Source organism: Labrus bergylta, chromosome 6 (genome assembly GCF_963930695.1).
Source record: "Labrus bergylta chromosome 6, fLabBer1.1, whole genome shotgun sequence".
In the NCBI taxonomy this organism is placed as follows: Eukaryota; Metazoa; Chordata; class Actinopteri; order Labriformes; family Labridae; genus Labrus; species Labrus bergylta.
Genome location: NC_089200.1, coordinates 20272488 through 20285967, shown reverse-complemented (window position 1 = coordinate 20285967; position 13480 = coordinate 20272488). Strand labels below are relative to the sequence as shown.

General features: G+C 40.4%; 1 protein-coding gene across 1 annotated transcript; it reads left to right on the top strand.

The window, feature by feature from the left end:
* Window positions 1-655: 655 nt before the first annotated feature.
* On the top strand, window positions 656-13107 carry erich3 (glutamate-rich 3). The gene is made up of 14 exons (XM_029280431.2): window positions 656-847; window positions 2317-2410; window positions 3551-3676; window positions 3777-3848; window positions 4014-4142; window positions 5364-5522; window positions 5663-5872; window positions 6057-6237; window positions 6843-7029; window positions 7296-7519; window positions 7608-7757; window positions 8008-8379; window positions 9477-9611; window positions 9698-13107. The coding sequence occupies exons 1-14, from the start codon at window positions 789-791 to the stop codon at window positions 13096-13098; spliced, it is 5499 nt and encodes a 1832-aa protein (XP_029136264.2). The 5' UTR covers window positions 656-788; the 3' UTR covers window positions 13099-13107.
* Window positions 13108-13480: the final 373 nt, after the last annotated feature.

Genomic DNA, 13480 nt, shown 5'->3' with positions numbered 1-13480 from the left:
AGTGCTTTGGTCACACCTTTTGGATAGATGATATATGAATGCAGTTCCGAGGATGTGCACACAGTATTACAGTAAACATTATTTGGGACCAAATGCCTTTACATCAACTATTTCAAAAGAAAAGAACAGGTAAGTTCCCTTCAACCTGCATGTGCCTTTAGAGCATTATATCTAAATATTTACCTACCTACTTGTCGCTATCATTTGTAACATTCTCCATACTTCTCAACATTTTTATTAAAATCCCTGTTAAAACGTTTGAGAGTGACCAAGCTAAACAATTTTCAATATTTAAAATGAAGACAAAAAAAGGAAGAAAATTACGAGTACAAATTTGTTGACTAATACAAATTTAATTTCCTACCCCAGTCTTTATCCCATGACCCCCTCTGACTGATCTTGTGGCCATCTAGAAGGGACCTAAATTCACTTAGGACCACTGGACTAAACTTTTTCTTAAGTATTCCTCTGTGTGTGTGTGTGTGTGTGTGTGTGTGTGTGTGTGTGTGTGTGTGTGTGTGTGTGGGTTTAGATGATGATGGGACTTCCTGCAAGTGGAAACCAGCCCTCATTGGATTGGCAGCGTTTGGCAGCACGGTCACGTGATCTCCCATGGCAACCGGTGAGTGTCATCAGTTCCGCTCCAGGAGAAGTGCAGCCTCAGTGCAGTTCAGCTGATAATTTACTGTCACACTTTAAAACAACTTGGGATAAATGTTACCCCAAATTGGCCTTTGTACCTTTTAGCGAGGACAGAACAGAGGTCCACGGCAACTGTTACCTGATATATGACAGAAGAAACATTAAAGAAAGCGCGAGCTGGAACCATGAGTCACCTCAGCCCGGGGTAAGTCCACCTTAATTTTTTATTCTCTCAAGTGGAGTGTGCTGAGTATGTTACCGTTTCACCATTTTTAATTTTTAATTTTTTCATTTCTTTTCTTGGTCGATACGAATATCATTATCAGTAACTATCATATTTTGCTGGCTGAATCTGACTATTTGTAGTGTTGTAGCTTTTAGGGTAGTCAACCAATTTGTCCCAATTAAACAAGGTCTGTGGGAATAGAAAATCATAATAACAAAGTCTCCACTGAGGCAGAAGACTACTTTTAGGTGACTAAATACCAATGGTAGCTTGATGGAGCTTTACAAGTAGGTCCACCATAAACTAACCAGAGGTTGCGAGGTTGAACATAACCAGAAGAAAGAAATCAAAAAATTCAGATAAAAACGTGTATTCACTAAGAAAATATCAATGGGACTTTACTGGGTTAAAAGTAATCAAATGGAATTTACTCGAGTACTTTACGCTAATGAAATTATAAGTTTCCAAGTTAGTGGTGGCCTAGTTCATATCATGACTTTAGAAAGTGACCCCTTCAATAGAGCTGAAGGGTTAATTGATTATTTTTCAACTTTGTAATAAAAAAAGTATTTTTTTGGCTTCAGCATCATGAATGCTAATATTTCCTTGTGCCCCCCCTCCCCCCACCCCCATGAATAAACAGAGTGTCTCTAGGAAACAAGACACCAAACAAAATCATCAGGTGAAGTTCATGACCCAAACATGGAATTCATTAAATGAGAGAATTATTGAAAAATTACTTGAAAGTGAAAGAAATCATTGGCTCAGTTGCAGTTCTTATTTACAGCATTACAGGCTGAGTTTTGTTGACATTTTCCTGACTCTAACAAGTCAATCTAGTGTTATCATTAATACACACATTCGACACAAAAACAAAACGTTTAAGAAGACAAAGTAGCATCAAACACAACTTACACTGAACAGGTCTAATAAGAAACAGTGAAGCAGAAACAAAGTCTTCTAGCAGCACTGTGTCAGAGAAAGTAGTGACTTACAGTGTGATATGACAACTAATAGTCAAACCACCATGTTGTGGCTCAAAAAGCTGAGGGGCATGAGAGACAGCTCAGGTGCACAAAGAGCAGGCCTTGGGGTTAAGTGTGCAATCCCCTCTGATTCCGGTACGTAATCAGACACTGGTAACAGACCCTATAGTTGTGGGATACTGTTGTCTCACACACAAATACTGGAGGAAATCGAATCTGTGTTGGAAAAAAAAACCACTTTCTGAGGGGCTGGGCTGTAGACAAACTTGATGTCTCATTCATGAGGACTACAAACAAACATGGTGTAGTTGACACATGAAACCATTTGATTAAGATTTGGGTTTTCTGTAAACTGTAATCAACAGGTCTCAAGAAGAAAACAAACGTTAGTCAGTTTGTTGATGAAGTTTCTGAATATATTCAGTGTCTATTTTGTGTTTTTGGTCGGTCTTGTTTCTGTAGACTTCTCTCGGCGTACAACAGTCTCACAGACAAACATCTCGCTGGATACTTCAGCAATACTCGCATCAGGAGACACCTGCAGAGAGCTGGACTGGTAGGTCAGCAGGAGGATGATGATGATGATGAGAAGGATTTTATTCTGGCTTGATAAAGGTCGGACCAACCACATACAATGATCTAATTTTGGGAGGGCCCATTGCGATCTAACTTTACGACTACTATTGTTTCGATTTTAAAAAGGGCTGTCAGCATTAATGTGTTACATGGGATAAGGGTCTCAAAAAAAAACGAATCCTTTTTTTTTTTTTCCCGCATTAATCTCATGTTTTTTGTCTCTTTGGATGAACAGTATCCAAGCCTAAGCCTCCACAGTCTGTCCCTGTAGTCATAGTGATGGAAAAGAACGACAACACTGCTCTTCTGAATAGCTCCTTTCTCTTTATGAAAAAGTCCCGGACAGCTCAGTTGACAGGTCAAAGGTTATATCCACGCTGTGACACTTTTTTTACTGTTCCCATGAGGAATGTTTTTGTAATATTCAATCGACCAGGAGTTCATTATTTTCTTTCAAATTAAAAGCCTGTTTGTACCCCAACAGGAAGTTAAGTACCCTTCGCATAAGGCGGTACAAACATTCAAAATATAGGATTAAAAAAAACTTTTTTTAAATGCAATTTTATGGAATTTCAAACATGCCATTAAAAATGCAATTAATCTCAACTATTGAACTTCTGCCATTAATTGTATTTAATAATCGTTTGACAGCCCTAGTATTAAACAAACTGACTGAAGTTCACGTATCTTATAAATGGTAAATGTTAGCTAGCCACTAAATCATACCATGCCTGTGTATTTTGGAGAACTAAAGACCATATAAAATGAATATTTTAGCTAGCTACCTTGCCATCAGTCCACTGCTTGTCCATAACCTCACAGGGGTTTTACACACTGTTTGATTTCAAGTCCAACCAAATGTGTCAGAAGGCATTTTGATCTGCAACCAGTGACACCAAACCTTGCACATCCAAAATGAACGGAGTTTCCTGACTAGTTTCACACTGAATCAGCTAACCTTGATTGTTGCATTGAAGTACATGACATCAACTTTTTCCGTTTAAGTGCCACAAATTAAAGCCAGAGATAAAAAGCACAGAATAAATATAACTACAGAAATGTTACACTGTTGGCCATCTTTGCAAACCCATATTGATTGAGGTTATTGTTGTTTAATCAGATCACCAGGAGCGGGCGTATTGTTCCAGATAAGGAGTACAGACACAAGCTGATCCAGAGATCCCACCAGAAGCATGTTCGAGAATGCCTGGCTCAGGCCATTTTCCACAAGGTGCTGGAGATGGAGGTGGGAGAAACACAATGGAAGGAGAGAAAACGTTCAGCTGATCCGTGCTTCTCCTTGCTTAAAAAAGTATACTAATTAGTTATGTGGCTCTCTCATACAGCGTGTACATCAAATCGAGATCAAAAGGAAACTAGAGGAGTTTGCGAGGAGGGAAAGAGTGCACAAGATCAAGGTACATCCTTTACAATTAGACACTGCTTTGCATCGTTATTTTGTAAATTAATGACTCTTTAATCAATGAAAAACACTTTTTGACTGTTTTTCTACTATAATCAGCAGAACTTCAAATTGTGCATCTAAATATAGCAATTATACTGTCACTGGTCTTTTTTGGAAGGTGGAGCGATCTAAAAGGTATGAGGAAGAAATCGTCCACATCCTTTCCCCACGCCCACCCACAGGTGCCAGGGGCATCCGACAGCAGCACTCTGGACCAGATGGGGAGCACTCTGAATCCTCAGAGTCTGTGAGTCAAAATGTTTGCTTAGATTGAGATCATTCGTTGCTGTAAATTCATCTTAATCATGTACGCGAATGATACAGGCACCCCTTTGACCCAAGAGGAACGCCAATGATCCCCTTTGTTCATTAATTGACTTTAACCTTTCATTATACAATCTCCATCATGCAAAGAATGGTTTTTAAATGTCACAGTACAGTTCAAAATGGTCTCTGAGATGAGTTAAACGCCTCAACCTTTAAATAACTTTATTATTTAGTCTAGATACATAGGTTCAATCAGCTCTGGTAACAATCACATATCTGAGGTGTGAGATGTTTGGTTTGTATTTAAATGGTTGACAATTAATTAATGAAATAGAATAATATTTCAGGGAAATTAACATATACATGTTCATTTACTTTCTTGGTGAGAAGTATGTGAGTCAGGCAGTTTATCTTTTACATTTTAACCCAGTGTGAATTTTGAAAAAGGAGAAAAACCTCAAAGCCACAATTGTACTTCAGCGTACAAAAAATGATGATCCATTTCAGTGATTTTGCCTCAGGAAATATATCATTATTTGTGCAAGCCAGTTGTCGGCTTGTTTACACTGGTGTTTAAGAGCTGTCTCATCTTCTGTTTGTGCTGGGGTTAGATGTTGTATTACAAGTGTGTTTTTTCTTTAAAATATAAAAAGTCATAGACCTTAAATCCAGAATAAATAGATCTCATAATCCTGGTCCTGATCTCTATGTCATTCTCTTTTCATCTGAAGTCTGAAGAAATCTCACCTCAGCAGGTGGAGGCTTTTAATTAAAGAGACAGGGAAGTGTTAGTAGTGTTAGGAAAATGTTGAGGCACATTAGGAAAGATTCCTAACATGTACAAGAACACAACTTCATTTATCCTTGTTTATAGCAGGAGCAGCATAAAATAATATCTGTATTAATTAAAAGTGGACTACATTAAAGGTGTTATGGAACAGATGTTTGTCTCAATATCTTTTACAATTAAGTGTACTCCAATGATTCCAATTTAATTGAGAGACCTAGTATGGAATTAGGTTATATGTTTTGTATAAAGACATAGAATTTGACTAATGACCAATGATACACAGGAAAGTGCTGAGTCCTGCACTGTATCACAAAACATTACTAATCTACCCAATCTACATAATCTCAGAGTTTGAAATTATCTGACTGATTGTGTGTGTGTGTATGTATGTGTGTGTTATGGATGCTTCAGCCGGGCTCCTCTCGACCCAACACGGCTCCAGGGAAGATGCAGAGGCCAGTGCGTCTGAAGCCGATCCACAGTAACAGCACCACAGCTTCACTCAGGCGCAGCTCCCCTTACAGACTCCACGAGTTCTCCAATGACAACAACCAGCCATTCAACTGCACTGTGAGACTGTGACACATGAGAAACACACACTCATTCACTCATTCAATCATGCGTGTGTGTACTTGTATAAATGTAATCACATTGTTTTCACTGTTTTCTGAAGTCTTTACGCAGCATGTCTTTGTTAACTTCTCTCATAGGTGAACAAGGAGTCCCGCAGACCTTTTAACACGATGGAGGCCTCTCAGGGCGTCTCACCCTACATCCTTCCAGTCATTAACAACTTTGTCACTCCTGTTCCTCCACCCACCAAGAGGATAGACAGGAGGTTTAAGCTCAATCCCAGTAGCACGCTCAGAGGCCGCAGGCTGCGTCCAACCACTGCCTCCAGTGGAGCTGACATCACTGAGGTCTTTAGCTCCTTTGACTGTTATGTTTTGGATTATGTTGGAGATGCATTTTGACTTGAATTAGCAGGAGGGGGTTATATTATATGTCTTTGTCACTTTGTGCAGATGGGTCATATCAGACTACATGCAAGGAAGTCATTTCCTACACTGGGTTAAATTGAGTTAAAATATATCTTCCATCCAGGACCCCCCAATGCTGAGGAGCTCTGTGCACCAGAGCAGAGTGTGTGTGAACATGATGTACTTTGGCAAATCAGTTCACCTCTCCCACGACCTGACAGACATGAGGGACGAGGTCAGAGTGTTTCAGCAACACTGTGGAGGAGAGAACCTGTGTGTTTTCAAGGGAAAGCTTTGCGAAGGAGGTGAGTATAACGATCTGTTTTCACATGAGTTTAGTATGCATACTGTTCGACCCAATCACATGTGGACATCTTTAGTACTGCAGTTCGTCTGGAGTGACTGCTTCTGACCAAACATCACTTGCAAATAAAACGGTACATGAATTTAGTTATATATTGTGTTATGCAGGATTGCAGCAAAGGAAGAGATAACAGGGACGAGTGAAAGAGAAGGATTGATAAAGGACAGAAGTAGTGCAAGATTTAAAAAACTCTTAACGGTACCATTTTGCAGTTTATTGGTAAAATCAATTACCTCCTCTGCAGACTTTTGTCTCTGTTAATTGTAAAATAAAAAACGGACTAAATGTAGCTGTTATTTACATTATTTTCCATATCCATCTCCATATCCTTGTTGCTCTGCATTATAACAAACCACGACTAACTTGGCCTGAATCGTTCTAGTCGAAAGATACATTGAAGTTTTTTTCTGCCTCTTTACTTTTATAATTTACACATTCGAGGGGGATTTAATGATTGTTTTTCTGTAATATCAATGTCACAGATAAGACCATTTTTATTCTCACAATCATCCTGCCTCATATCTACGACCTAAATCTCTCCCTCAGAGACCTTCCAGTTCATTTCAAGGCGACACCGAGGTTTCCCCTTCAGCTTGACTTTCTTCCTGAATGGGCTGCAGGTAGAGAGGCTGAGCTCCTGCTGTGAGTTCAAACACAGGAAGGGCTCCAGACTCGGTGGCAGGCACGGACACTTTGGATTCTGCGGTGTTGAGGGAGCCTCTCCCTGCTACAAGTCAGTCCCCCTTTTGAGGATTAAAAGTTGTTAAATAGGTCTAAGAGAGAGCTAATTCTTCTGTGAAAAAAGATCTATTATCATTTTGTAGCTCCAGAAGGAGTTGTGGAAGGTTTATTCAAGCGTTAACTCTGTAATAACAACGACATGACTACCAATGCATACTTATTGCTCATTAGCAAGAAAGCAACAATTCCTTTTTTGCGGAAAAAAAACAAATAATGAATGTTAATTGTGTTCTTTGTGTATTTGTTGCACGTTTCTAGATGTATCATTGCAATGGGATTGGACAAAAAGCCCACTCCTCCACCAAAGAGGGTCAAAGAGGATCGAGGAAGAGAGGAGTCAGTCTTCACCCTGAAAGAAGCTCCTGAGATGAGAGCACAGAGGACAGGATCCCATTCAGAGAGTGAAACCATCCGAGCTCAGGACATGGAGGTGCAGGTTAAAGAAGAAACAGCAGCGGAGGAAGAGGACAAAGTCAGAGACGGTACAATGATTGAAACATCTAGGTAGAAAAAACACACTTTGAATATATTTTCAACGTAGTGTAGTTCAACTTCAGTCTTCTTCCTCAGATTATGAGGAAGACTTTGAAGCAGACGATGAAGGCCCTGCAGAAGATACCGAGGCAAAAGAAAAGAAATCTCCATCTCCACGTGTTGAAATGGAAAGGAAGGTTAAAGAGAGAGACACCTCTGAGACCGAAGACGACCATGAAAAGGATGGTGGGTGAAATCTATTTTTGAACATCTCTTTTTGAAAATGTCTGCATTAAAGTAGCATTTTACAAGCTAATTTATTCATTTGACAACTGTTTATAATAAAGAATAAAAGCAAACACACTAATTTCTACTGATCTATGGTTCTAATATTTAACTGAGATCCATATTTTTATGTACGTAATATTGAATATTTCATGGGTAAACAAACAATTCCAATGTTTCAGATTTTTAAATGCTCTGTTTTTTTTAATAGAAGACTTGAAGTCTCGGTCAGGTTCCAGCTTGTCGGGCAGTGACCGGGAGGAGAGCGATGCTGAAGTCACCAAAAGCTCTCGAGAGGAAGAGAAAGCTGAGCAACCTAAAGAGGCCGATGAAGAAGAAACTGCTGTTCCACCAGATAAAAAAGATGAACCACAACGAGGAGAAACCCCCCCCACTGAGGCCGAGTCGGCTGCGCCTAAAGAGTCTGACGTACCAAACAGTGCAGGGGAGAGAACAGAGAGCAACATCTCTGACACGAGCCTCCCATCAGGGAACGAGAACAAACAGAGTGACAATACGTCGGGAGAAAAGGAGGTGGAGAAAACAGTAAATGAGAGTAAACAGGAGGAGGAACAGGAGAGGGGTGAGTATAAACCTCCTAATACAGATGTGGAGCTTTCACCTCAGTAAGAGCATGTATCCATCTCATTTTGATGTTTTTCCACCATTATCACAATGCTGTCAAACTGTCAGTTTGTAATATATTAAATTGCATAATGACTTTGTAATAGCTAATAGTGGAAAAATGACATGCATGTTGTCTTTGTTTTTCTTGTTTTGCCTTGGTTTGTGTTTCATGATCTTTTGTTTTATGTTCTAAGAAGTCAAACTTTAGTTCATTCAGTGTGTTTGGAACGCCTTTGTGAAATATATTACTGCAGCACTTCTTACTACAGTGATAATGTTGAGAAAGCAAAACCAGAAATGTATAGGAACTGGAAGTGAAATTTGACCCGAAGAGCAGGATGTTTTCATATCTACACAAACAACTCTTGTAAATAAAATAAGGTCAAATTGTGCAGCTTTGAAGAAGTACAAACTACACCCGATCAATTCTACTTTTGCGATACTTTTAGAGGTCTTTTTTTGTCATTGTCTGTAGAGATTTAACTCGCATAATTGTAGAAATTGTATCATATGTAAAACAAGAGTTTAAGGTGGGATTCCACATCAATAGTGGGCCTGTGATATTTGTTTGCATAAAACACTTGAGTGCCAAAGTTCAACAATTTAGTTTCTTTCTGACATTTTTTAATAACCAGTTTCATTGTCATGTCCTGAAACATAAAAAGATGTTAAATAGGAGAAAATAGAAAATAGTTTTATATTTAGAGGATATTTTATAATTTTGCATTTTCTTTCACTTTTGCTGTGTGGGGAAAGATGCATGTTTATATGTTTTCTTTCCTTTGTGCATGTTTGTTATCATTTTGCATGCTGTGTTGCTCTTACATGTTTGTGTCTGGAAACATTAAAAGCTTTCTTTTTGTTAATGGCTCTTTTGTGTTTTTCCATTTGATGTTTTCTCTGTGTGCAGTTACTTTTCCCAGATAAGGTTGAATACATTAAAGCATTCATCATTATGTATGTATCACACTGAGTGTCTCACTAAAGGTCATCCTATGCTTTCTTAAACATGAATCGCATATCAGTGTGTCTTGTTTCTTCTTCTTTCCGAAGCCAAATCTGTGCAGGAGAAGATGGCAGAAGCGATACTGAAGGAGTCCCATTGCAGCTCTGAGCCTGAACTGAGTGACACCAGTACTGAGGACACGATTGAGTCGATCACTAAAGGCCATGAACGGGACCACAAGGGTATCAGATGTTAATTAAACTAAAGCTACAAATTACAACTGTTTCATTAAAATACATTTTCCTAAACATGCTCTCAATTGTTGCAGATGCAGCTGCAGAGAAATCAACGACAACTATTGAACAGGAAACAAAATGTGATGAAGGTGTTGTTGCTTTAGCTGTTGTGGTGCTTGATCAGGAGCAGTCGTCTGAGAAAAAAGAACAGGAGCCTGTTGAGAAAGAAATCAAAGATGAGCAGGATGAAGAATATGAGGAAGATGGCAAGGTTATATCAGAAGAGGACAAAAGTACTGCAGAGAATGATGAATCAGAGGAAACACACGATTTGGGTGCAGCTCTGTTTCCTGTACCTAAAGAAAAAACTGATAAAAAAGAAAAGACTTCAGAGGCTCAAGAGGATTTAGCAGATAAACCCACAGTTACTGCTGAGAAAAAGGAGGACAACGAGGAGAAAGCGGTGGTGGAGGCTTATGTGCATCCCCAAGAGACAGGGCAAGGGTCAAAAAGCAGCGAGGGAGACGAGTCATCACTATCAGCACCAGATAAAAAGACTGATGAGACAGCAGAGCCTGATAATGTGGAGGCGATGACAGCGAGCGAAACAGTGGAGATGAAAGCAGAGTCCTCAGAGGAACAAGAGGCCCTCAGCTGTGAGGAGGCACCTGTAACCGGCACAGAGACGAGTCAGCTGGGAGACATCGAGGACAGAGCTGCAGAATCAAAAACTGAAGTCACAGAGGGGAGCAGAGACCCCACAGATGAAATAACTGCAGATAAAAGTCAGGACAATGCAAAAGATGAGAGCATTAACGATATTGACAAAGAGTCAGTGTCAGCAGTAGAGGCCAGTAAGGATGACAATCAACAACAGAAGGAAGAGCAGCCAAAACAATCTGTGGAAATGGATGATAAGAAAGAGGAGAAATCTGAAGAGGGAGGTAAGGAGGCAGAAAAGCAAAAAAATGCAGATGAGACAACAGAGGGTGAAGACTGCAAGCAAAGGCAAATGCATGGGAAAGATAAAACAGAAGATAATGAGAGTAAGATAGAAGAAAGGATAGAAAACATTTCAAATGAAGAGCAAGCTGAGAAAACCAACAGCGAGGAAGATGAGGTTGCAAATGTGGAGAAGGCAGATACATCTGAAAAGACAGAAAAGGATGAGGAGAGTGAATGTATCAAGAATCAAAATGAAGAAGAATCAGCTGAAAAGATAGCTACAACTCTGATAATAACTAGTGCAGCTGAAAAAATAAGTGAGACAATCACAGCTGGTGACGAAGCAAAGCAAAGTGTAGCAGAGAAGGCAACGAGAGAGCCGATCGAGAACAAAGCAGAGCAAAATGAAGCTGCAAACAATAAAGACAGTGAGGAATCAGTAAGGAAAAAAGTGGTGACTTATACAACCGTGGAGGTAGAAGAAAAATCGGAGAAAGCAAAAGAACCTCACAAAAGGGCAGATGGAGACATTGATCAAGATTATGTGAAAAAGTCTGATGGAAATAATGAGTCAGAGGATGTTGGGGACAGTGAAGCAGCAAACATAGCACTTGCGACTGTAATGGCTGCAGAGATGCTAAACCAAACAATGGAAGCTGAAGATGTGACAAAGAACCCTGAAAGAGGAGGCGACAACAATGACGAGGCAGAAATTGATGCTGAAAATGGAGAGATTTCGGCTGGAGCAGAGCGCAAACCTCAGGAGGATGAGGGGCAGGATCTCATTGAGGGCGCAAATGGCATAACAACAGCAGAGCAGACAGAAGAAGAAGAAGAAGAAGAAGAGAGAAAAACAGAAGCTTCAAAGGAAGACAGCACAGAGGTAAAAGAAGGTGATGTGGAGTCTGGAGATGCTGCTGAAAAACATGAAGAAGACGTGGCTCAGGCTCCTGTCAGTGCTGTGGTTGAAATTGAGGCTAATGAAGAGGATGACAGAGTTGAAGAGCAAGATCAGCCTGCTAAAAATGAGTCAGAGCTGGAGAAATCTGGCACAGGTATAAAAGAGGAATCTGAATCAGATGAAAGAAGAGACACTGAGGAAACAAAACAAGATGAGAATGCCAACTTATCTGAGAGCGATCATAAAAACAGAGAGACCAGAGAGAGCGATAATGTCAACGAGGTTATAGTAGTTTCCCCGATTGATCATGATCAGTCTACAAGTCCCACAGCCGTGGATTCAGACGACACAGCTCTAAAGTTGGAGAGCTCCACCGCGCCGTCTGACTCGAACACCGAAAAACAACCAGATACTGAGGAAAATCCTGCTGTTGCTGACCTCTCAGCTGCAGACGGAGAGAATGGAGACACTGAGGAGGCGAGCAAGGCCTCGGAGGAAGGAGCGAGTGTTCTGCTCAAGCCTCCTCCAGCAGAGTCGATACAACTTTCCCAACAAAATGAGGCCGATAGAACAGAAAAGAGTGTTGACGTAGTTGAGGAAACTCCAGAGGATTTAGCAAGAGAGGATCTGGTCACAAACTGGGTAACCATGCACCAAACGTCCAAGTATTTTGAGACTTTTGTTGAACCTTTGGAGGACTTGAAGGAAGTAACTGAAGATGCTGACGTATCAAACTCCAACAAAGAAGGGACACAGTCCACAGAGCTACAGAGGTCAGTGACTCCTCCTGCGAATTCTCAAAATCTAGAACAAGAGCACACACCAAATGATATAAACGAATCAGTGGAAAAGACCAAAGAGGGAGCCGAGAAGTTAGACATTGAGAGCGATCACCCAGATGATGGTGACCCATGTGAGAAGAGCCTGGAAAAAGATCTACCGCAAGAAAAGGAAGAGACTGAGGTTCATGATTTCATTACAAAAACAGACAGTGGACAAATTGATGAAGAGTCTGTGGTTGGGCAGGACTTGAGACCAGAAGAGCACACAGAGAGATGTGAATCTGTGGAAGAAGACCAGGTTCACAGAGTTTTAATGCAGGACAACACTGACCAGACTCATGACTCCAAAACCGAAGTGGAAAGCATCGCAGGCGCTAATCTTTCAGTAACAAGTGGCAAACCTGAGAGCATCAAAGAGTACCAAATTGATGAGAAAACTACGGATAATCCTGCAGAAATAAATGACAAAATAACAGCTGTACGAGAAGAGAAAGATCTACCTTCCTCTAAAGCAGAAGAGCATGGGGAGCTTTCAGCAACTCCAGAAAGGCTCTCCACATTAAGAAAGAGTGAATTGGAAGGTACAGAAGAAACACTGGAAAAAAGTCGGGAAGTTACAGAAATAAGTGATTTTACACAGTCCCGGTCAGATGATGGAAGCCAGGAGGAGTCACGCCATGAAGAGATCAACCCAAAACCGCCAGATGCAGACACCAACGGAGAGAGTAGAGAGCTGCAGCTGATCCAAGACATCAAACACACTCTGAGTAAAGACCAACTGAGCACCTACTCAGTGGATGAAACTCTGTTCCCTCGAAGTTCGTACCCTTTACTGGCTGTAGCCAGTACAGAGAGTGGACATTAGAGTAAAGGTACGCTTTACTTCTGTTTTGTCATTTTTATTTCAAATGAAACAAATATGACGACAGTAAAATTATTAAATCTGACGGAGAAGATTTTTGCACTTTGATTAGACAATCGAGACAATGAATATAAGATGACTTTAACTTAGACGGAGGCCTTTGAGTGGCTTGTGGTTTCTGTGTTTACATAGCAATGACTTCCTGAATAGACTTCATCCTTCAATCACCAAAAAGAAGAAGCTGCATTAATGAGTTTTGACTGCTGGCTCAAATGTTTACAATAGACCATCTCTTCCGTTTGTTGCTAACAAAGAGGCCTCACATCGTTTCTGCGAGGTATCAGGTGCAGCCGCCATCATCTATTACATGTAAACAGATACCCCT